Below are 25,491 nucleotides of genomic sequence, written 5' to 3'. Positions count from 1 at the left end.
AACGCGGGGCCGCACAGAGCCCAGACACGCGCCGGAGCAGCCACAGCATGGGGGCCCGGCTGAGACGTCGGAGTTGCGGAGGCAGCGGCCACGCGGGACCGGCAGCCACGACGAACACGCAAGCACGTGATAGGAGGAGTTATAGCCATGAAAGTCACAGGAACTGTGAAATGGTACAATGTCAAAAACAACTATGGATTTATAACACGAGATGATACAGGGGAAGATTTATTCATCCACAGAACTGCCATTAAAAGGAATAACCCTAAAAATTACCTGCAAAGTGTAGGAGATGGGGAGGTTGTACAGTTTGATATAGTGCAAGGAAAGAAGGGTTTACAAGCAGCGAATGTTACTGGGCCTGGGGGTATTCCAGTCAAAGGCAGCCATTACGCACAAAATTATAAACAATATCCATCCCTGCAATTTCCCTACCCACAGCCTACTTTCCCCTTTTACCCTATACCCAATATGAATCCCTTCCTAAGTTTACCCTATCCCCAGTTTATTCCTAATCCGTTTTTCACCCCATGCCTTCCCTATACAATTCCATTTCCCTACAATTCCTCTCCGCTACCGAGGGGGGGATGAAAATGGGGAGGGAAGAAATTTAACCCTCTCCTGCCTCAGTTTCCCCACAAAGCATGCCCAGAGAGTTCTGTCTCCCTTCTGTCAGCCCTAAGAGGTTCCAGAGAATCTGTTTGGACATTTAAAGACTCAGGAGGGTGGCTTGTTTTGTCTTGAAACTGTTCTTGTTATGTTTATCCAGTTGTTTTCATTCTCCGTTTATTAAAATAAAACTGGTGAGATGTTGGGGCTCCTCCCCTGCCATGGAGCCCTGGGAGAGGGGCCCTGGGGGGGAGACACGGGGTTTCCCTGCCCCTGGTCAGTCTCATTCCCCATTGGTTGGTTTGTGTTCCCCTGGGTGGCCAAGGACCCTTGGGTCCCGTGACCGGGGAGTTCCTGAGCTGAGCCCCGGCCATGCGGCTGGAGAAATAAACATCCCTGAAACATCTACCACGAATCTGTCCATATCTACTTCGGTTTCCACGGGACTCCTGGTTTGAAATATACTTGTTGCAGTAATCCCCTCTGCAACATCCCCCGACTTGCAGCTTTTCCCACAAGTGCTTTCGAGGGTCCACCCTTGAAGGTTTTTGGGGTACAATTTTAAGGTTGAGCCGTTCAGAAACAAAAGTTCTCTTCACCTATCTCTGGGAGCATTTCATCTCTAAGAACAGAGGCCCTTCTCCTTCCCTGGGAGCAAAGGGTCTTCCTCATCTTCATCTTTAGGACTATCTCTGGGAGCATCTCTAGGAACTGAGGTTTTATCCTTTTCCATTTGGAGCAAAAGTCCTCATCGCTTCCATCTCTCCCTGTTCAAACTTCTCACGAAATTACGGCTGTGTCAGCATCTGCCTATCTCAGCGCAGGTGCTTTTGCTCACAAGTTGAACTGAACACTCCACCCCCCATATCTTCATGAAATTACAACAGGATACTCTGATATATCATTGCTTCACAACAGAATTTCAGCTTTAAGCATGTCCTCTCTCTCTTCCCTCAGGTTTTCAGCTCTTCACAGCAATAAAAGGGTTAATTTCACCTAGGCCTAGCAGCTGGAATGTGGCTTATCACTGTCGGTCACATGACCTCTGCCAGACAGGGGGCAGCTTTAGGTGAAATCTTGGCCTTGGCCGCAGTGGAGAGGGGGGGAAACCGAGCTGCTCTGGCTGCCCACAGCCCTGCTGGCGGGGGTTCCATGGGTGGAACAGGGCCCATCGGCTCCAGGATGGCTGTGGCCCAGCCTGGCCTGGCCCGAGCAGGGCCTGGGCTGGGTCCACTGGCCCCCGCACGGGGCCCGCAGCCACCTGTCCCAGCACCGGAAACGAGACAGAGCTGGGGGGCGGGGGGGGTTGTCTATTCTTAAGTGTGTATCACAGAGGCGGTCACAATTTTGAGTGGCTTAAAGAATTGTCCATATTCAAACTGGTCAGCTGATAGGTTCTATCAGGTCATGGGGGAAGCTGCAAGCACTCCTTTGCGAGAACATCACTTCCAAGACTATGCTAGTGTCATAGGTTAGCAAGCATAGTCCCGGAAGGGACGTCCTTGCTAAGGGGTGCTTACAGTTTCCTCTGGGAACTGATAGAACCTATCAGCTGGCCAGTTTGAATATGGACAATTCTCTAAGCCACTTAAAGTTGTGAACACCTCTGTGATCCACATTTAAGAATAGGCAAACTCCCCCTCCAAGCTCTCTCTCGTTTCCGGCGCTGGGACAGGTGGCTGCGGACGCCGTGTGGGGGCCAGCGGGCCCGGCCAGGCCCTGCTTGGGCCAGGCCGGGCCGGGCCACGGCCATCCTGGAGCCATGGACCTGTTCCAGCCATGGAACCCCCCCCACTGCCTTGCCGGAGCGGCTCGGCTCTCCCCCCTCTCCACTGCGATAAGAAAAATTCAACATTCCAGCTGCAAGGCTGCAAGGCCGAGGTGAGATTAACCCTTTTACTGCTGTGAAGAGCTGAAAACCTGAGGGAAGAGAGAGAGGAGATGCTTAAAGCTGAAATTCTGTTGTGAAGCTATGATATATCAGAGTATCCTGTTGTAATTTCATGAAGATATGGGGGGTGGAGTGTTCAACTCGTAAGCAAAAGCACCTGCGCCGAGATAGGCAGATGCTGACGCAGCTGTAATTTCATGAGAAGTTTGGATAGGGAGAGATGAACCAGATGAGGACTTTTGCTCTAAACGGGAAAGGAGAAAACCTCAGTCCCTAGAGATGAACCAGATGAGGACTTTTGCTCCAAACGGGAAAGGAGAAAACCTCAGTACCTAGAGATGCTCCCAGAGATAGTCTTAATGATGAAGATGATGAAGACCCTTTGCTCCCAGGGAAAGAGAAGGGCCTCTGTTTTTGTTTCTGAACGGCTCAACCTTAAAATTGTACCCCAGAAAACTTCAAGAGTGGACCCTCGAAAGCAGTTGCGGGAAAAGCTGCAAGTCGGGGGAAAGGACTCACACGCAGGCAGAGAGACTCCTCTTCCTAAATGGACTGAACAATATTTGGAAGTGGACGGCTGTCTCGTTGTGATAATGTTTTCATAGCATGAGCAAGAAGAGACTTCTCTTTCTAAATGGACTAAACAAGGTTATTATGGAAGTGGTAAACAGACTGAACATCTTAAGGGTTGTTTTTTCACATTGTCAGTGGGAGAAGGGAGGAAGGTGGGGGGAGGAGGAGAGTTCTGAAGGTGGTATAATTTTTTTTCTTCCCTCTTTTAGAGTTGTTAATAAACTTCTTTCTATTCTTTCAAGTTTGGTGCCTGCTTTGCATTTCTCCTAATTCTTATCTCACAGCAGATAAACAGTAATGAGTATTTTGGACCAAACCACTACACTAAATTGGTGTTTCCGCCCGGTTGCAAACCGAACCCGCGACAGCTAGCTAACCCATGACACAGTTCAAAAAACCTTTTGTAGCTGATATTTTCTCTTCATTCCAGATATCTCCCAAGCCCATGTATTACTTTAGTTTTTTCTGTACTCTAAGAAATTTCTCTAACACCTCTTTGAAACATGACTGCCAGTGCTGCCTGCGGTCCTGTAGTTCCGGCTCAGATGTGCATGCTGTCTCTAGAGGAAAGCTACCTTCATCCTCCTAATCCCTGTACCCTCATCCCCTGCCTTTATGCCACAGTCCGGCATCAGACATTCAACCTGGGACAGTCTCCAACCTTTTTAGACCACCTTTTCCTACAATATGGTTGCACATTCTGTACCTGCAACTGATTTTACTTGTCCCCAGATGTTTTACTTGATTTTTATAATATATAAAAATATATATACAAATATTTATTTACATATATATACATTCTATATTTTTCCCTTTGTAAATTAAAGTCACTATTTCATCTATGAGGGAAAGTCAATTGTTGAACATCTCTGATTTCCCATAAATCATAGAATCACAGAATGGTTTGGGTTGGAAGGGGCCTTCAAGACCATCTTGTTCCGACCCCCCTGTTATGGGGAGGGACACCTTCCACTACATCAGGTTGTAATTAGGGTGTTAATTAAATTAATTTTTTCCCTTCAGCTTGCTACTTTTTCAGCCCAGTACTTCAGCACATGCCATTTTTCTGTTTTTTCCCCCATTTGCTGTAATTCCACCAAAATATGTTGTTCTCTGACTTCCAGGCACTGATTACCTGGGTCTGCTGCTATCAAAGTTTCTGTTTAATATGTTATTTAACAAGATATTGATCAAAAAATACATTATCATTCTTGCATAATAAAAAAGATTGCCTCAATTGTTTATAAATGCAGAAGTATGATATTTATTGACCATTTTTTCTTCTTCTGTATTGTTACAAACTCTCTGCATCCAGTTAGTAATTATCTTTGGAATGGTTTTGTTCCTTTCTTGATACAAAAAAGTCCTTTAGCTGCCAGCTTTGTGTTCGCTCTGTGAGTGCTTGGCTTCTCACTCCAATTATTTTTACTTTCAAATTGTATGTTTGTGTTTATACTGATTGCTGTTTGCTGTCTGAGATGTATGTTTGTGCTTGTTTACCAATGCCTTTCTCAGACATGGAACTGGAGCTCCTGTGGAAGACCAGCAAATGAGAAGTGCTTCAAAGGAAACATTTTTCATTACTTTTTGTGGGTTTTTTTTTTTTTTTTTTTTTTTTTTTTTGTCCAGATGGGCTGTGCTTTCGGTTTTCCTTGAACTGGGAATCAAATCACCCAACGCCACTGCTCAGGATTGCCTTTGGTTTTCTCACTGCTGCTATTACCAAAAACCATTTGAATGCTGTGGCAGATGGTACAGGTGCAGGACTGAGAAAAGCATTTAATTTTGTATTAACGGCTTTGTGCCTTCGTGGGAGTGTTTTGAAGGCACAGCATACTCGCTTCAGAAAGCCTCTGTTTTCGTGAGGGTCTTTTGCAGTAAGAAGCAATCTTCCCCATGTGCCATAATAGAAAATTAGCTTTGGCTCCAGTGAGGTTTCACATGGTTTTGTTTGTTTTCTTCTTGCCACAGGCTTGGAAAAGGGAAATTCGAAGATGGTGATAGCATCAACTTGAATGACATAGAGAAAGTCCTTCCAGTGTGGCAGGTAGGTGATGAGGACATCTCCTGCCCATGCTATGGTGGAGACCAGCAGTTCCTTCCCTGCCTTACCTATCCTTACAAAACCCTTCCCAGAAGTGGGAAAACTGCTGGGTTGGATGTGCCAAGCTATGGTCCTTTGGGGTTTATGATGGAGAATTATGCCTGTGGTTTCAGCAAGGCTTGCAATGACCCTTGATGCTGGGTGAGGGCAGTTATCATGTAGATTTCATTGGGAGGTGAAATATTGAGGACAGTATATATACATGCATACATATATATAGGTATATGTACACAAAGCTCATATATTTTAGGAAAGGAGATTTTGAAAAGCATCAACCCTCCTGACAGCTCCAAAATAAATTGCTGCCAGGAAGCCAGCAGTGATGGTGTGCTGACTCGGGTGTTTCCCCTATGCAGTGTACGTATGTTTGTATGCAGTGGTCATCCACTTGCATGTTTTCTCCAGCCTGTTCCTTCTCCAGATCTCTCTATACAGCCCAGTTTCAGTAGTTCTGATTAAATGACCTTTAATGTTTGGATGTTGGGAAATAGCAGAATGAGACCCTCAGTTAAAAAGTCTAATTGAATAAGTCAATTTGTCAGCATCATATAATTTTTCACTTTCCAGAGCCCTAGTCCTCAATGGATCTGAGTGTCCTGGGCTGGGCAAGTTTCTGAGGATGCTCAGCATGTTTTTGCTGAAGTCTCCTCTTTGCCTTCAGAGGGAAGGGTGGAGACATCTCATGTGCTGTGGTAGTGTTACCCTTTCCAGTGCTGAGCAAAAAGCTCGTTGGGCTTCTTGCTCATGCATCATGTGAGAAAAAGCTTTGCTCATCCTGAAAAACATGGGATGATCTGCCTTATTGTTTCTTTTGGGTGAGCTAGCTGGCACTAAATACACAAATCAGTGGAAGGAGTGGAGAAGTGCTGCTAACTTTGCCAGGAAGCCTGCAGCTGCTTCCTGCTCAGTCTCTTCCATGCTTGATATGTCTGGACTTTAGGTCACAGGAAGAAAACATCAGGTTCAGCTGATACAGACCCCAGTAATTCTGCAAAATAAGGTGATTTTCCCTGAGGAATAATTGGAAATGAGAAATCAAACCATCTTTGGTGAAAGGTGTCAGCAATTGAATCATGGACCCAGACCGGCAGGGAATCTGAATCATTTATTCAAAGGAATGAGCTGGTTTTATACACTTTTCTAAGGAACAGTATTTCTTTATATGGTAGTCTTTACTATGTGACCTATCCCGTGTTGCCACATCAGCAACACACTTCCTTCTATGGGATGATCACTCACTGTTTACCCATCCGTCAGCTCTCGGCAGGCTCCTCTCTGTAGGGGTCTGCCTTGTGACACCTCCTCCCCCCAGGGTCCGGTGGAGACAAGCCTCTGTGTGCCGTCATGTGCTCCTTTGTGCTGCCATGTGCCTCTGCAGGCAGGTTTTACATCTCACAACCCAATTCTCTCTTAAAATTCCCCATAAAAGGAACTTATTTTCTTCTCTAGAGTTTAACTTTCAGTCAAAAAGTATTAAATAAGCCAGACCCTCCTAGTCTGGTTATCACCTGATTGTGTCCTAATACCAAGTTGTCATCTTATCTTGTCCTAACACTGATGCCTTGAAGTGACTACTTGAAAACAGAGGCTAGACGAGATTAAGAGAATAAAAGCAGTATTTATTTGAAGAGCCTTCAAAGGTACACCTTGGACAGTCAAGAGTCTACACCCACGATGGACCCTGGGTCACAGGTTTTTCACACTTTTATAAGTTTGGTTCATTTGCATATAAGGGTTAATTCTCCAATTACAATCTCAGGCAATGAAGTAATTACCCCCAGTTCCCCCCCCCTCCCCGGTTCAAAGGCTTTAGTTTACATATTTTGGGGCCTGGGACAACAAGGTGTGCTTGAAGTGCAAACCTAGAGAGGGTTTGTTATGTCTAACCAGAATGAGGGAACAGTAGCTAACAGGCTATATGAAGTTTCAGAGTTATATACTAAGCAGTACAGGATCTGAAAAATATAAAAGTTAAAACCTAAGGCATCAACACCAGGTTGAATCCATTGACTTCAGTGAATTAATTCCAACATATAGCTTGATATCTAGATTAATTGCTATTGTGGCATCTCGAAGGTGGAAAACCTAGTGGGAATGCTGGATTTGGTGTTTTGTTTGTGCTTCTGGGCAGACTCGTGCAATGCTGCATTATTTTGGAGATGCTTATCTAGGCATGTACAGTCATATGTGCATGTGAGAACTAGGAGCTGGGTAGTTCTGCATAAGGATTTATCTTGTTTGGCATTGACAAGTGAAATACTTGTGGACAGCTGGTTTAATCCTGACATATCATTAACTGGATTTGGATGCAATTGTGAAATGCCAACAATGATTCTGTTGGCCTTTATCCCTTGTTTTAAATGGCTCTGTGGAGCAGTGTGTGGAGGCATAAGGGAAAATATTTGCGTGAGCCTATGGAAGAAAAATCCACCTTCTATGGGGCTGTCCCACACTGTGGTTATTTTTGTGTCATATCCTGAAGAAGAGGCTTTTCAGGTTGGAGATACATAAACTCTTGTTCTGTCTCTGTTTAAGAACTCAGGGGTTGCTTACAGCAGCTGTACATGGACGGAGGGGTCAATCTGAGCATCCTCCAGTGCCACTGGGGTGGTCAGAGCACCCTCCAAGCACCACTGGGGTGGTCCAAGCATCCTCCAGCATGACTGGGTCAGTCCAAGCATCCTTCAACATGATTCAGCTGAAAATGTTTTGCTGTTGAGTGTGCTTCAGCAGCTATAGTAGGGTTAAGAGTACCATGTTTGAGAGATGTGGTGAGTCTTACTTGCAGGCTGCTTTGGAAATATGGGTTTCATTTGATGATAAGGTATTATAGGACATGAATCAAGAATAATTTGTAGTGTACATCCAGATCTGTATGTGTATCTCTACAGAGAGATACAGTGACACCCCTAATGGGTTAAGCAGAATATTCTGGATATCTGGATGTTAATATATATACATGAGTTTTGCTGCTGGAATCTATCAATAGTATTTTAACAAAATATTCCAAGGAAAGCCTATAACTATTTGGCAATTAAAAGGTGAAAAAATAAACAAAACCCAAAACAACTTCCCCTAAAATCCTCTTATTTTGTTTGGAAATTGGAGGATGGATTCATCTGCTCCTCAGAGATGCTCTTACACCATGGCACACTGCCATCTTGTGAACGCACACAGGCAGGCAAATCTGTCTCCACTTTGGCAGTGGGCGCAACTCCTTTGCCACAACTGGTATTTTGAAGCTTTCTCCTGCCCCATCTTTTCAAAGCTCATCTGAGGTGCTTGTTCTTACTGTTAAATAGGCTTTGTTTTGAAAGCTTCATGGCTAGGAGCTCATGCGGTCATTGCTTTGGCTCAGCTCATTAGCTGTAACCTTTTCATCTCTCCTTACTCATAAGAGTCTGTAGTTGGATTTGGGCAGTAATTCACCTAAGTGCTGCCAAAAAATGACTTTGGAAGAAAAGAATCTTTTGAAGATCAGTATTGCCCATTCATAAGATCTTTTTATTGCACTCCAGGGAGGATCAGTTATCTGCTGCATTTGAGACATGCAGCTCAGATGCAGAGCTGGTCTCCATCACCCTCTCCATTTTCGTCTCAGCTGGTTTGTTGGAGGAGACCACATAACCATCTTGGCATCATGAAGACATCAGAGGGAGGGCTGAGTCAGTGCATTTTTCTTTTTCTCCCTTCGGCAAATGCTTGGAAACTTTCATGCTTGGATGTGTCACAGCCAAATGTCCCAGTCCTAGATAGTCTTCAGACTGCGAGCGCTTGGCAAACTCTACACTTACCAGAGAAAACAACCCAGGGGGTCATGTCCTACAAGATACTCCCCCTCCTCCCTGTGAAGCTGCTGTAGCTCACAAAGGATACAGGAGGCTGCATGTCATGGGGACATGCTGTAAATGCTGTTAGAAAATGAGCAGAGAGTTTTGGGACATATCTCAAGTGTTTTGTAGACTGGCATCTTGCATTTTTTGGCTTTCAGTTTGTTGGACTTGTTCCTCCAGGATGGGCTTGCCCTCCTCTGAACAGTGTGGTTGTGCCTTTGCTGGCCAGCTGCTCCTTGTCTTGTGTTATATGGCATTTTCCAAATGCTGGGCTTTACTGGTGCTATGGGATAAACTTGGAAGACGGCATTGATATAATTTGGTTTGGCGTCTTAATTGCCTTGCAGCTCGCATCCTTCTGTTTCCTTACTGATTTTTGACCCTTTTTGTCATATGCTTGGAGTTATAATAAACTGCTTGTTTCTCTTCAGGCTACACTTGTCATCCAGCTTCCTTGTTGGATGAAAAACAAGGGAGCAGCTCCTCAGGAGAAAAGCAGACTCTCTAATTGTTCATGTTCCTCTTAGCACCACTGTGTTCTTGACTTTGTCCAAACAGGCTTAGAAGTGCGGGGATTCTTGACTGTGCTGGGATCTCACCTGAATTTAGGCACCTACCAGGCATTGGAACCCTCCCTCATTGACAAGTATTTTCAAGTCAGACATTACAGTTCAGTGTGGAGATCATGTGAGTAAAGGCAGGACCTCTGTGTGGGCTGGTCATTCAAATTTCTTGCCCTAGGAGAGGCATGGACACATTGGGACATGATTTGTTGCATCTCAGTGTAGAGATCCAGAGAAGGCTGAATGATTCCTATCTGAGGATACCCATGTCCTTTCCCTGTCAGCTCTGCAAGGAGCCCAGAGGGACCAGCTCGCATGTGGACTTAGTCAGTTATGGTAGGTTCTTTAAGAGTGATGAAGTCAACCCATGTGTCCAGGGGGAGAAGGGTGGATCCCCTCTGCTGTCACTCTGAATGTGAGGGGGGAGGGGGGATCAGTGTCCAGCACTGGTGTGAGGGCTTGCTCCTGGACCCTACAGATCACTGACCCTTCCAGGGTGGTAGTGGCAGGGGGACAGATCTCTTTGGAGCTCAGGAACAGCTCTTTGATGGGGTGGTGTTATTTACTATCACCATACAGAGTCCTCATCCTCTCCACATCCTCTCTTGCCCACTCTTTCTGCACTGCAAGGTTGGGCAGTTGTCATTTTAGCCAGCTTGTTAGGCAGCCCAGATCCTTCCTCTTTCAGTCTTGCCCATAACGTGGCCCTCTCTCAGTAGTCTGTTTTGCACCCATGAAGCTGGGATGGGCTCATCCCTTTGTCTGGCATCCCCTCTGTCCAGGTTTAGGAATGGTATTCCCCAATTTAGTACTCCCACTAAAAAGAAAACCATGAGCCACTCCCCTCCCCCCTCCAGTGAGAGACACAAAAGGCAGAGATAGTGGGTTGAGATAAGAACAGTTAACTTCCCCCTCCCGAAATGCTTTTCTTGACCCCAAGCCATGCCCCTCTTCTGGAAGGGAGAGTTCCTTACTTCCACCCCTGGTAATGAGATTGTATAGAACAACAACCTAGACACACCCACATGGCTCCAGGGTCTGCCCCCTCACGGCTTGTGTGAAAAAATTAACTCTGTCCTAGCCAAAACTGGGACATTACCTACCCCTTTTTCTTTACCATCTGCATCAAGCCCAAATCCTATCCTACACCTTCCAACTATAAATATATATATACATAGAGAGATATATATAGATAGATATTTATATATTTATACACACACAAGCATGGGTGTAATTTCCATAGTCAACGGCCATTCCTCCAAGATGCCTGTTGAGTTCATTTAGTCCATGACTATGGGTTCTATCCATCCTAGATGTCTTCCAGGGCAGGGGGGCTGGCGTGCTGTCAGATGGTTGCAAGCTGCATCAAGAGCTCACGACTGCTGTATCTGGAGCAGTCCATCCTCATTGTCCATGGTAGTTCTGGCATACAGTGGTAGTGTCATTCAGCAACCAATATCATACAATTCAACATTACAGACTGTTCTCACCAAAAAAATCAAATCCTCCTGAGGTATACATCATGTTTCCCTGTCCCTCTGCGTTACTCACCAAGTGCACCCAGCTCCTTGAGCAAAAGCAATCCCATGGATGGCTTTGCCTTTGCTTGAGGCAGGATTAATCCAAACTGTCTTCCCTAATACATTCCTTATTGTCTTGGTTTGAAAGACAGGTGTCTGCCAAGGAAGGTAGGAGCCTTCCTTGAAATGAAAAATGCAACCCCCCTTTCCTCCGAGTTATTATAACTTTGAAATAAAGGGGCTTTTAGGCAAAGATGTGGGAAATAGGAATAACAGTTCTTTACTATTATATATATAACCAGTAAAACAAACAATAACTATGGCAGTAACAGCAAACAATCACAAACCCAGTCCCAGCCTTCTCCGCTGTCAGGCCCTTTTCCCCTTGGGTGCAGTTACTGTCACAGCCGGCAGGGGTGCTGGCGGCTCCCGGTGAGCAGGGCAGGTGCGATGGTTCCCCTGAGGCTGCAGGGGGTGTTCCAGAGCGAGCTTGGGGAGCACGCGGCACTGGTGGCCTGGGATCCTGGGAAGGGATGGAACAAAAAAGCTTCACAAACCCCTGGGCAGCTGATCCCGGTGTCCAGCCAGACCCTCGGGAACAGCAGGCTGGAACGGCAGGGACGAGCACAAATCCCTGGTGGCAGATAAGATGTATCCAAACGGGTAACCCCCCCCCCCCCCCCCCCCCCCCCCCCCGGAGTTCTGGGCACGTCGAGCAGGGCTATAATGTAGCAAAGGCTCGAAGAAACGGCGGGGCAGGGCGGCCATGGCCCGGCTCCCAGCGGGGTGGGGAAAGCGGCTTTGGGATCCCAGGGCTTCTCCAGCAGAAGGAAAAGCAGCCAAAGAAAGCAGCCTCCCTCTCTGTCCAAATGCTGAAGACCGACTTCCCATTCACCCAGGTGAAACAAAAGGAGCAGCCAGGTCTTTTGTTTTTCTTAAGCCACCAGCAATTTGTCCCCCTAGCAACATGTATGGGGAAAATTCCTTTAACAGGAAAAAAAAAAAAACAGGAGAGCTCCTAAAACCCCAACACTTATATGCACCATGGGGACTTTATTCCCTTCTAAGGTACATGCAGGTTTTGATTGGGCAGGGTCAGCTTGATTGGTAGAGACTCGGGTGTTAACTAAGCAGGTGGCCTTTGCTAAATGTAGATCCCAATGTTTGAAGTTCCTACCTCCCATTGCCTCTGCTGTGATTTTTAGCAGTCCATTGTACCATTCAATTTTTCCAGAGGCTGGTGCATGATAGGGAATATAAGGGTATTTTTGAAATGAGTCCTGTTTCTGACTCAGTTCTTTCTGGGGTCCCGTGTTTCCACAGAAATTGTTTTTCAAGCCCCAAGATAGTGTTCTGGGCAGTGGTGTGAGGCACAGGGTGCATCTCCATCCATCCAGTGGTTGTTTCCACCATTGTAAGCATGTAACGCTTGCCTTGGTGGGTTTGTGGGAGTGTGATATAATCGATCTGCCAGGCCTCCCCATATTTATCCTTTGACCATCATCCCCCATACCACAGAGGCTTTACCAGCTTGGCCTGCTTGATTGAAGTGCATGTTTCACAGTTATGGATAACCTGGGAGATACTGTCCATAGTTAAGTCCACCCCTTGATCACAAGCCCATCTGTATGTTGCCTCTCTTCCCTGATGACCTGAGGCGCCATGGACCCACCAAGTGAGAAATAATTCACCCTTATCTTGGCAGTCCAGATCTACCTGACACACTTTAATCTTGGCAGTCCGATCCACCTGTCCATTGTTGTGATGTTCTTCAGTAGCCCGACTGTTGGGTACATGTGCATCTACATGATGTGCTTTTACAGCCAACTTCTCTACCCAGGTAGCAATGTCGTGCCACAGTGATGCCTTTTCCTGGTCTTAAAATCAAGAGTCAAACATGGCTAGAAGGGGAAAAGGGATTTTGCCTTGGTATTTTAAGGATCCTTAGGTGCACATGTCCAGGTCAAATGCACTGAAATGCACACCGCAGTGCACACCCCCAAAAGATCTGGTCTAACATTATAGGTCTTACTAATTAGCATATCTATCAAAGATTCCCCAATGAGAGGCTCAAGTGAGCCCCCCTCCCCAAGGAGCCTTCCCCTGCATGGTTCTATCTTAGTTTACAGAATGTGTTCTGGAGAGGACCTTGGGGTCTGGGGCACACTGATCCCTGACTACGAAGCTTCTAAAATGTTTAGTCTCTCAGCTTGACAAACAAGTCCAAGAATGTAGGCAAAAGGCACTAAGAATACAGAAGTTGTAAAAAAGGTATAACAGGGGTATAAAAGAAAAGGCAAAAATCTTCATGGCATCATTTCCCCCTTTTTAGAGACTAACAAAACTCTACTTTGTCTAGTCTCTACTCTACTCTATTCTTTACCCGCAGAACCGGTTTACACAACCGGCTGCTCCACAAGCTATTACACAGATAATAGCTACAATCGCAGCTATTATGAATATTTCTTTTACCCAGGCCTAGTTTGGTAACCATGAGGTGACGGTATCACAAATATGATCAAAATTTAAGATGTTATTTCTAGAAGCTACTTCATGTAGAATTTAAGTTCCTTTCTAAATTTCATCTAAATCTTTCTTAATTCTCCCATTTTGGTCCACATAAGAACAACAGGTGGTATTGACAAAATCACAGTTCAGCAGCCCAGATGGATTTACCTCTGTTATGCCAACTGGTCTTTTTCCATGAGTCCAGCCACCCCTGTAGAGCATTTGCCACCATCCACAAGTCAGTGTACAGGTAGAGCACTGGCCATTTCTCTTGTTTAGCATTATCTAAAGCCAGCTGGACAGCTTTCATCTCTGCAACATGATTTGATCCACCTTGTCCCTCAATAGCTTCTGCGACTCACCTCGTAGGACACCATACAGCAACTTTCCATTTTCTATGTATAGCTATGATACAGCAGGAACTCAGTGAAGAAAGCGTATCACTTTTCATTTTCTGGTAGCTGATTACATGGTTGGGCCTCCTCAACATGTCACCTGTTCCTCCTCCTCTTCTGATGATCGTCTGAAATTCTCAACTTCAGGCCAGTTTGTGGTGACTTCCAAGATCCCAGGGCGATTGGGGTTTCCTATTCAAGCTCACTGTATGATCCAAGCTATCTACTTACTCTACCTAGCATCAGTGGCATGATGCATGGAAGGGACTTTCCCTTTGAACATCCATCCCAGCACTGGCAGTCAGGGTGCCAGGAGTAGCTGTACTTCAGTGCCAATCACTTGTGAAGCAACTCAAACCCCTTCATAAACTGCCAGCATTTCCCTTTCAGTTGAGGTGTAACAGGCCTCGGATCCTTTTTATCCCCGACTTCAGAACCCCAGGGGTCATCCTCAAGTCTCCCCAGGTACTTTTTGCCAGAGACTCCAGGAAGGACCATTCTCCCCAGCTGTGGTGTAGAGCACATTTTTTACATCTTGTCCTGTCCTGACTGGCCCAAGGGCTACTGCATGAACATTCACCTGTTTAATCTGTTCAAAAGCTTGTTGTTTTTTGGGTCCTGTCAGAGACTGAAATACTATAGTTTATGACAAACATTTTCATGAAGGGCTTTTAAAACTGTATTACAAAAGCTGCTGAGAAGACCAACACACCGTGAATGGGGCTTTGAGAGGCCCTACACACAGCTCACTGATGAAGATAAGATAAAGTGACTCAGGTCTGGGCTGGGGGAGAAAGAGACATTCAGAGGGATCAAGCTTAGCACCTTTGGGGTGGAGGCCACAGCCCCAGGGCTATCAGCTGCCAGGCTCGAACAGACCCTTGAACCAAAGGGTGGGGGGAGAGATGCTTTGGGTGTGTGTTGGAAAAGCCTCTGGTCAGAGGCACAATGAACACCCATCCTCCGCTGTGCAGAGAAGCCCAGCTGAGGGCCCCTTCACCCGGGGAAAAAGCTGCATCCATGTGAAGGACAGCAGAGGGGGTGTCACGGCCCATCAAAGGTCCCCCCCAAGGGGTCCCTAGACCCTGCACCAGAGATGATGCAACAAATCCTCAGTGTTGCAAGGGACAGTGTCAAACTGACCTCCTGCAAGGGAGGCATGTGGGTGTTCCCACCTGGCCCAAAGCATATATTAATCTACTGGATTCTATACTCTTCTGCCTGTGGCGGCGTGTGGTGGCCTGGCGCAGCTTGGCTGAGGCAGCGGGGGACCCTCACCACCAGAAGACCAGATGGAGGGGAGCAGCAAGACATCATTGGGACCCTCAGAAGGATGATATGCTTCCACCTAGCCCCTGTCACTTCTCTCCCTGTTCCCCAACCTCCTCGCACTTACTTTCTCTCTCTTTCTTTTTTCTCTTTCTTTCTTTTCTTTCTTTCTTTCTTTCTTTCTTTCTTTCTTTCTTTCTTTCTTTCTTTCTTTCTTTCTTTCTTTCTTTCTTTCTTTCTTTCTTTCTTTCTTTCTTTCTTTCTTTCTTTCTTTCTTTTTCTTTCTTTCTCCTTGCCTCTTTCACTATTAAATAAAATATATTGTAGCGGGCTTGGTTTGTAACCGGGCGGAAACACCAATTTAGTGTAGTGGTTTGGTCCAAAATACTCATTACTGTTTACCTTCTGTGAGATAAGAATTAGGAGAAATGCAAAGCAGGCACCAAACTTGAAAGAATATAAAGAAGTTTATTAACAGACCTAAAAGAAGAGAGAAAAAAAATCATACCACACCTTCAGAACTCTTCTCCTCCCCCCCCACCTTTCTCCCTTCTCCCACTGACAATGTAGAAAGACAACCCTTAAGATGTTCAGTCTGTTTACCACTTCCATAATAGCCTTGTTCAGGCCATTTAGGAAGAGGAGTCTCTCTGCTTGCATGCGAGTCCCTTCCCACAACTTGCAGCTTTTCCCACAACTGCTTTCGAGGGTCCACTCTTGAATTACTGGGGTATAAATTTAAGGTTGAGTCATTCAGAAACAAAAGTTCTCTTCACCCATCTCTGGGAGCATTTCATCTCTAAGAACAGAGGCCCTTCTCCTTCCCTGGGAGCAAAGGGTCTTCCTCATCTTCATCTCTAGGACTATCTCTGGGAGCATCTCTAGGAACTGAGGTTTTCTCCTTTTCCATTTGGAGCAAAAGTCCTCATCGCTTCCATCTCTCCCTGTTGAAACTTCTCATGAAATTACAGCTGCTTCAGCATCTGCCTATCTCAGCGCAGGTGCTTTTGCTCACAAGTACAAGCTGAACGCTCCACCCCCCATGCCTTCATGAAATTACAACGGGATACTCTGATGCATTATAGCTTTACAACAGATTTTCATATTTAAGCATTTCCTCTTTCTTCTCCCTCAGGTTTTCAGCTCTTCATAGCACTAAAAGAGTTAATCTCACCTCGGCCTTGCAGCTGGAATGAAGCTTATCGCTGCTGGTCACATGATCTTTTGCCGGACAGCAGGGCAGCTTTAGCTGAATCTTGGCCACACTGGAGAAGGGGAGCCGAGCCACTCCGGCTGCCCACAGCCCTGCTGTGGGGGGAGTTCCGCGGGTGGAACAGGGCCCATCGGCTCCAGGATGGCCATGGCCCGGCCCGGCCTGGCCCGAGCAGGGTCTGGGCCGGGCCCACTGGTCCCCGCACAGGGCCCTGCAGCTACCTGTCCCAGCACCGGAAAAGAGACAGAGACTCTGCATCGGGGTTTTCTATTCTTAAGTGTGGATCACAGAGGCGGTCGCAACTTTAAGTGGCTTAAAGAATTGTCCATATTCAAACTGGCAATCTGATAGGTCCTGTGAAGTCACAGAGGAAGCTGTAAGCACCCCTTTGCAAGAACATCACTTCGGGGACTATGCTAGCTAACCCATACACATATCAAGTTTTTGGTGCCAACATCTAACCTCATTTTGTTTTAATCTCATTTTTTGATATATTTTGAACCTTCTATGTTCTTTCCATTTGTACCAGTTTGGCCAAATTTAGAAATATATCCTCTGAGAGAAGGCACAACCACCCCTCCCCCACCAGGTTCGGGAAAAATAAATTTTCCTCAAAGGAAAGTGAAGGAGATTAAACTATTTATTTAACAAACACACGGGAAAGGAAAATAATGTTAAATGGTAAAATCTTTCGCTGTGGAGGAAAAACCTGGGAAAGTGTTCGAGTCCTCCCTTTGGTCTCCTCGGAGCTGGGGCTTGGCCCAGGGCCAGGCCCTCTGTGCCCTGTGGAAAGTCCTCCCGATGTGCTCTGATGTTAAAGCAATCAAGCAGTCCAGTAGCAAAGGGAGAAAATCTGAAATTCCAGAGAAGGAAAAATTCAACTCTCAGTCTCTCTCTGGAGAACAAGAAACTGAACCACTGGCCAAAAAATCTGTTCTTGGCGCAGCAAGCCGGGTGCTTCCTCCCTCCCCTGCCGCAGTGGGGAAAACCAATTGCTATCTCTGTGTGACCTTGAACAAGCTGCAAACTGCTTTGCAAAAGTTTTGCTCAGTTTTTTCCTTCCCCCTCTCAGGCTCAGTTTAGAGGCATAGAAAGGCACAGGAATTAATTTCTGGGCATAGGCAGTGATATGGGATACACATCATAAGGTCACCCCAAGACACCGGTTTATACACAGACACTTAATTTTCTTTGCTCTTCTGGGTTTAGACCTGATTTCCAAAGGACCCCACTTTAAATTGTTGTTCTTCCATATCACATGATAGATATGGTTTACAATCTGAGTGTTCTGGAATATGCATTCTCCAAAAACCCGCAGCACCTAGGAAACCCTGTGTTTTCTTCTTGCTGGTCGGTGGGGACATAGCTGCTATTTTGTTGACCAGGTCCATTGGAATCTGACAATGTCTTGCTATTGCTTTCAGGAGGATCTGAATTATCGTCTCTGCTTTCTCCAAAACATTCTCTGCTGTGTTGCCCCACACGATGATGTCATCAATGTATTGCAAGTGTTCTGAAGCCTCACCCTTTTCCAGTGCAGTCTGCATCAGTTCATGGCAAATCATGGGGCTGTTTCCACCCCTGGGGCAGTCAATTCCAGGTATGCTGGATGCCCCTCCAAGTGAAAAAAACCTGTGACCTGTACTCTGCTGCTAAAGGAATGGAGAAAAATGCATTAGCAATGTTAACAGTAGTACCAGTTAGCTGCCTTGGACACCAGTTCATTCTTGAATTCCAGCATGTCTGGCACAGCAGCACTCAGTAGTGGTCTGACTTTGTTCAGGCCATGATAGTCTACTGTCAGCCTCCACTCTCCACTGGACTTATGCACAGGCCATATAGGACTATGAAAAGGTGAGGAAGTCTATCACAGTGTCCCGCAGTGGTAGGGAGGAGGAGAGAGATCCAGCAGGCAGGAATTGTACAGCAAGATGGATTTATTTAATTATTTTACAAACTCTTTTATAGACTTTTTTCTTCATAGTCTAATTGGTCAAAGGATCAGCCACCCCTTGGGGCAATTGGCTAAAATCCTAAAACATCCATTGTCAAAATATTTTTCTACTGTACCATAAACAAAGCTTTGCAAGGTCACAGGTGTTCATAGTTATAGAAGTCTGCTAATATCTTCTGTGAGAGAGAAAAATATCTCACGGGACTGGAAAGAAGCAAGAGAAATTCTTGCTAGCTGCATATTTGTATCCACAGGAGTCTTGCTGACCACTCCATGGCTCTCCAGTTCACGAATCATTTATATGGACAGTGGTCACAGTGTCCTGGTTGATGCAGTATTTTTGATGGTGCACTGTTTTTACTGTATCCTGCAGCCATAGGGAGGAGAGGAGAGAAGATCCATCAGGCACGAATTGTGCAGCAAGATTGATTTATTTAATTATTTTACAAACTCTTTTATAGACTTTTTTCTTCATAGTCTAATTGGACCAAGGATCAGCCACCCCCTGGGTGGATTGGCTAGAAATCCTAAACATCCATTGTCAAAATATTTTTCTACTGTACCATAAACATAGTTCTACAAGGTCACAGGTGTTCATAGTTTATAGAACTTCTGCTAATCTCTTCATGAGAGAGAAAAGTATCCCACAGCTTAGAAAGCAGCAGGAAAATTCCTTGCTAACAGCATTTGTGTATCCACACACTGTTGTGATAGCAATTGGTACCTGTTTGTTGCAGAATGGTTAGAGGTTCAGGGACATGGATTATTGATAAAGGGAACAAATCAATAACAGAACTGTACAAATAAAAAGCCTGCAAGCAAAGGCCTGCAGGAGAAACAGGCCTGGGAACAAAAAGGGAGTTTTTAGGAGGTACAGTGCTGTTCTGATAAAGATGTGCTGACCATGAGAAGGGAGGAGAAACTTTGATCTCTCAAGACAAAACATAAAGCTTGCCAAATGTAGTCTTTTATCTAACCCAATTATGTAGAAGTAAGAATGCGCTTTTGTAAGTTTAAACTAAAGAACTGATAAGCTTGTATTCAATACAATATAAGTGCCTCGGTATTGCTAATAAACGAAGCTTGCATTACCTATCACATTGATTGTCTGCATGGCTTCCCCCACCCGAAAGTCAGCATTTTGGCGCCCGAGCAGAGACTGGGAATTCGTTTTCTTGACTAGGGTGGGAGACCGACGTGGCACCGATAGCAGCAATCGGGGGGCAAAAGATCAGCAGCTGCAGGCAAGAATCTGATCCGTGCCTGGACTGACCTGACACAGGAGTCCGCCGTATCGGCTGACAAGGGCAAACCTGGGAAAAGGCTGCACAAATCCTGTCGACAGGGATTGCGGTAAGACGCAGATGCGGTTGGACGCAGATATAGAAACAGAGGTGACCCTTGATTTATTTTTGCGCTTTTTAGAAAAGCGGGGAGTTAAGAAGTAAACCTTTGTAAGGAACTAGCTGATCCAAGATCGTTCAAAAAGAAAGCTAAAGAAGCAAAAGCTGTTGGTTTAATCTGGAGAGCAGTAACTGGCACTCAAACAGAGATGAAAACAGAGAGGACAGTGGCCGCTGCAGCCATAGAGGCTTTAGAGAATAGCAGCTCCGAGAAAGGAACAGACGGGGGTCTTACGGAGCAGCGGCTAGAGACCGGAGCGGAGTCCAGGGTAGCATGGTCCTTCGGGCTGGCCGCGAGAAAACCGATTAAAGGCACAGCAGCACCCGTCCACTCACTGCAGGAGCTGCTGAACTCAGCAGGGCAGGATGTTATCCTTCCGACGTCTGAGAGAGGAATGGCCGCAAAAGCGGAAGCACAGCCGCTCGACCCAGGGGGCGGGGTGCAGGCGGGCCAAGGAGACACAGGCAGTCCTGGTGCCCGGCTGAAAGCGGCAGAGCAACGGAGAGGTCCTAACTCCCGGCCAAAAGCGGGAGAGAGCAACCCCCCCCGCCGAACAGAGAAACGTCCGGCTGCGAAGCAGCTTCTGCAGTTTCGTTGCCTGCAGAGCCAGAGCCGGCCGAGGCTGCCGGGGGTCGGCCCCGGGAGGGGGAGAAGCACCAAGAAATGATGCAAGAAGTAATCAAAAAGCTTGCTGACTTATCTACACGAAGCATTTTGCAGTCTATCTTTACAGCAGATGTCCTGTGTCCGAATGATTGCATCAGCATCGCACAATTGTTGTTAACCCCTTCACAGTTCCTGCTCTGGGAACGAACGTGGAAACAGCTAGCACAAGAAGAAGCTAACAAACATCAAGGTGATACACAAGACCCACTGTATGCACTCCAAGCTGACATGCTAACTGGGAGCGAAGCTTATGGGGCAACAGTAACACAGCTGACCATGGCCGTAGTCATTCATCAGTTGTCACAGACTTTTGCCCACAAAGCCTTGTTGTCAGCAGCCTTAAAGGATGCAACTGAGCTCTCTGAAGAGCAAATGTTCCAAATGCATTTGAAAATGCTAATAGGCAAACTAAGACAATTCTTGCCATGCTGCCCCAAGGAGCAGGAGTAGACAAGATGCTCATATATGCTCCCCGTGCAAAACAGTCATCTCAAACAGCTGCTTTTACTGCAATGCTGCAGAATGTCCTGCAACAACAGGAACAAGTCATCGCCGCAGCACTGACCAGAGGGGTGCCCAGCAAGTGGTGCCATGCTATGCATACAGGACCCCGAAGTGAGAAGGCGCAGTCTGCATCAGCTCCTGAGGAAAGTGATGCCACTACTTCAACATCTGGAACTCTGAGACCTCCATCCCGAGAAACCTTGGGAGAGGCTGCAGATGTGGCTGAGTGAAGGAGCTGAGGACTTGCCAGATCCACCATTCTCCATAGCAGGAGAAATAGCGAGACTCTGGGGCAAATGTAACAGCTGCCCTAGGTGGTTGCTAGTGACTTGTGGTGGGTGTCAGGGAACCCTCTCCAAAGACAAAACTAAGAAGGAGAATTGCATAAATTTTTGGGTATAACACCAAACACAGAAGTAGAGTGAAAAATTGTTTTTTGACTGTCTTGAGACAAGAGCATTAGTGGACATTTTCAATCAGCTGTCCACCCATTTAGATCGTGTGAGAGCTGTCAAAATTGCTAGCATCTATGTTTTTACCTGGTGCTTCAGCAGCCAGGGCTCACGCTATTTTGCATAAACTTGCTTGCTGGGAGAGGGATAAGTTAAACATAACTTCGCAGATGCTTGATGAGTTAAGCGTAGATGTTACTAGTGTTAGACATACAATATTACAAAATTAAGTAGCCATTGATTTTCCACTACTAGCTCACAGCTACGGCTGTGAAAAGTTCTAAGGTATGTGCTGTATAAATCTCTCTGTCCTAATTTACAAGCAGATAAGTGAGTTACATCAATTATCTACACAATTACAGAAAGAAGACAGTCTCAGCTTAGAAGGATGGTTAAATGCCGGGAAAAAAAGGGTCCATGGACTCCGGCGGGGTGAGAAATTGCTGACCCAAGCCAATATGGTTGATAAAAGCAAGCTCCGTTTATTAGCAATCCAGAGGCACTTATATAGTGTACCAGCTTGTTAACTCTTAAGTGGCTTAAAAACTTATCAAAGCGTATTTCTACTTCTACATAATTGGACTTACATTGGCAAGCTTCTACAGTTATGTTATGATTAAAAGAATTCAGAGTTCAGCCTCCCTTCTCTCCCGGTTAGCACATCTTATCAGCACAGCTGCATCGCTTCAAAACTCCCTCTTTGTTTCCCAGGCCTGTTTCTCACACAGGGATTTTTCTCATGCAGACAGTTTTTCTCACACAGGCCTTTTGCTTGCAGGCTCTTGCTTGTACAGTTCTTTTATTGATCCCATAATTCTATCAATGATCTATGCCCCTGATCCTCTAACCATATCCCAGCAGTTAAAGTCACTAGGTTTAGGACCATGGCTAGTTTCACTTGTGCAGCATTTGATTACTGTAGTGATGCCTTTTCCTGGTTTTAAAATCAAGAGTCATACACGGTTAGAAGGGGAAAAGGGATTTTACCTTGGTATTTATTTTAAGGATCCTTAGGTGTACACGTCTAGGTCATATGCATCGAGATGCACCCCGACGAGTCTATCTCTGTGTCTCTCTCTCTGTGTCTCTGTGTCCCCGTCCCCCCCCCCCAACATTGGGTATAACATTATAGGTCTTACTAATTAGCATATCTATCAACGATTCCCCAATGAGAGGCTCAAGTGAGCCCCTCTTCCCAAGGAACCTTCCCCTGGATGGCTCTATCTTGGTTTACAGAATATGTTCTGGAGAGGACCTTGGGGTCTGAGGCACACTGATCCCTAACTACGAAGCTTCTAAAATGTTTAGTCTCTTAGCTTGACAAACAAGTCCAAGAATGTAGGCAAAAAGCACTAGGAATACAGAAGTTGTAAAAGGTGTAACAGGGGTATAAAAGAAAAGGCAAAAATCTTCATGGCATCAGTAGGACTAGTAATATTATTAATAATAGTGTGCTTACCTTGCCTATGCCAATGCTTGCAAAAAATGATATACAAAGTTATTACATCTGTAGCCAATCAAATATTGCCTTTACAAAAAGAAAAAAGGGTAATTGTTGCAGAATGGTTAGAGGATCAGGGACATGGATTATTGATAAAGGGAACAAATCAATAACAGAACTGTACAAATAAAAAGCCTGCAAGCAAAGGCCTGCAGGAGAAACAGGCCTGGGAACAAAAAGGGAGTTTTTAGGAGGTACAGTGCTGTTCTGATAAAGATGTGCTGACCATGAGAAGGGAGGAGAAACTTTGATCTCTCAAGACAAAACATAAAGCTTGCCAAATGTAGTCTTTTATCTAACCCAATTATGTAGAAGTAAGAATGCGCTTTTGTAAGTTTAAACTAATTAAAGAACTGATAAGCTTGTATTCAATACAAGTGCCTCGGTATTGCTAATAAACGAAGCTTGCATTACCTATCACATTGATTGTCTGCATGGCTTCCCCCACCCGAAGTCGGCACCTGTTATTCTTCAACCCTCAGCAGTCCCACAGCAGAAGGGTCCTCTGAGAGACCAGGCAAGGTATTCAGCTGTCTAATTTCCTCTGTCTCCACAGCAGCTATCCCAAAAGCCCAACCATGCCCTTTTGGGTCCTTGAAATACCTTCTCCTGAGGCAATCTATGCCAAGGATGCACAGGGCCTCTGGGACAGTCACAATGGGATGTTTTTGCCACTCATTCCCAGTCAGGCTCACTTCAGCTTCCAGTACAGTCAGCTGTAGGGACCCCCCTGTCACCCTACAAATAGAAATGTATTCTGCCCCTACATATCTTGATGGTATCAGGATACATTGTGCACTCATATCAACTAAAGCCTTATACTTTTGTGGGTCTGATGTGCTAGGCAATCGGATCCACACAGTCCAATAGATCCGATTGTCCCTTTCCTCCACCTGGCCAGAGGCAGGGCCCCACTAGTTCTGGTCATAGTACTCATTGCTCACTTCTTGTAAATATGAACTGGAGGTCCCTTCAAGAGGATCAGAAGTAACATCAGCCCTTCTATTCTGTCTGAGGACTTGCCCACAGGAAACTGGAGCAACATTTAACCTTGAAGTATTTCTGTAGGAGATTAGGGACAGGCGTTCGGAAGATATCGCGTTGTGCGGGACAGGTAGAACCCCTCCCCTCTACAGGTAATACGTGACCAGAAGGAAGTGACTCAGTAAACCCAGGTTATTTAACCCTATGTAACCCATGAATAAACGCCATTTGCCGTCCACCACATTGGTGCCTGTGAGCTGATGGCCCGAACGACCTGAGGTGGTCGTCGTACCGTTCCTGAACCAGGTCGCTACGCCTCCGAGAGGCAACATATTTCTTATGGTTGTTTTCCCTTTCAAGTCACATCCCCGTGCTGCTAGGGCAGAGGTGGATTTTCCATCCCACTTCCTCATGTCCTCTCTGTGGTCATGCAGGCAAAACCACAGGTTACCTTGTCGTGGGGACCCTCTCTCTTGAGCAGGGGTGCACTTGCTCCCAGTAGCAGAGATTCTGGTCGATACTGGTGGGGCATGGGACATTTCCTCTCTAGTTTGCTCAAGTCTTTCCAATCTGTCCACAGTCTTGGACAGTCTTTCCACAGCCGTGGTGCAGGTTGGTAGGGAGGAAAAAAGATAAACTTCATATTGCCAGAGTTGGGTTGTCACCTGAAGCACTGACTGTTCTTTCATTGACATAAATGCCAATGAGTTGGCATACAGCGATGGCACACTCCGCGCAAACTTCTGCCGCATGGATTGTGTATACCAGACCTCATCTGAATCTGTAGGGGACTGCTTAGTTGAATTCCTATAGAGTACCTCCAGCACAGGTAATTCTCTCAGGTACTGAATACCTTTCTCCATGGCGTTCCACCTGCTTGGACACACTACTAGATCATCCTTGCAAGAATACCTTTCCCTCACACTTGACAGGTGTCACCTCCAGAGGCTTTCTGTCCTCTTCCCAATACCCTTGTCAATGCCCACATCTTGGGACAGGGATCCCAGTAGCTTGGCTTTACTACCATCTAGTTTCATATCGTGGGCTGCGCTATCCCAACATCAAAGCAGCCAAGTCACCAGGGGCTCACCCAACTGGCATCTAAAATGTTTTCACATATCTCACAGCTCACCCAGATACAGGGATCGAGTGATTATTGCTAGCCCTTCCTCTTCCTCCTGTTGTGAGGGCCCTACTTCCTCTTCATCCCTCACTAAGCAAACTGATTTGGTCTTGGATTTCTTCTTCTGTATAGGGGCAACTGCTACCAGCACTGGTTGTTCCTCTGGTTCAGCTGCAGTTTGAGTGGCCACAGTGCCTATTGCTCTGCTTTTGTCCTCCTTCCCCTGAGGGTGCTGTCTAGTATCGAGCAGTGTCTGATAAATAGTAGCCAGGGCCCAACACACTGCAATAAGTTGCTCCTCTCTGGAGTTGCCACAGCATTCTCCTTGCAAATATTCTGTCACTTTATCAGGGTCCTGTAGTTGTTCAGGGTGAACTTCCAAACCATTGGAGCAAAGAATGTCCCCAAATATTGGCCCATGTCCT

At 46.0% G+C, this 25,491-nt stretch overlaps 1 protein-coding gene across 1 annotated transcript in view; it reads left to right on the top strand.

Moving 5' to 3' along the window:
- The window catches only part of LOC309584573 (CBP80/20-dependent translation initiation factor-like), a gene marked incomplete at its 3' end in the record, with an annotated part of 567,823 nt that overhangs the window by 178,956 nt on the left and 363,376 nt on the right, over window positions 1–25,491 (top strand). The window contains exon 7 of the mRNA XM_082300660.1: window positions 5,045–5,120. Coding sequence (XP_082156786.1) covers window positions 5,045–5,120 — 76 coding nt within the window. The remainder of the gene's footprint in view (window positions 1–5,044; window positions 5,121–25,491) is intronic.

This window comes from Coloeus monedula (assembly GCF_965178545.1).
Source record: "Coloeus monedula genome assembly, chromosome: W".
Classification (NCBI taxonomy): Eukaryota; Metazoa; Chordata; class Aves; order Passeriformes; family Corvidae; genus Coloeus; species Coloeus monedula.
The sequence above is the reverse complement of the archived record's forward strand: the minus strand, read 5'-3'. Positions and strand labels throughout refer to the sequence as shown.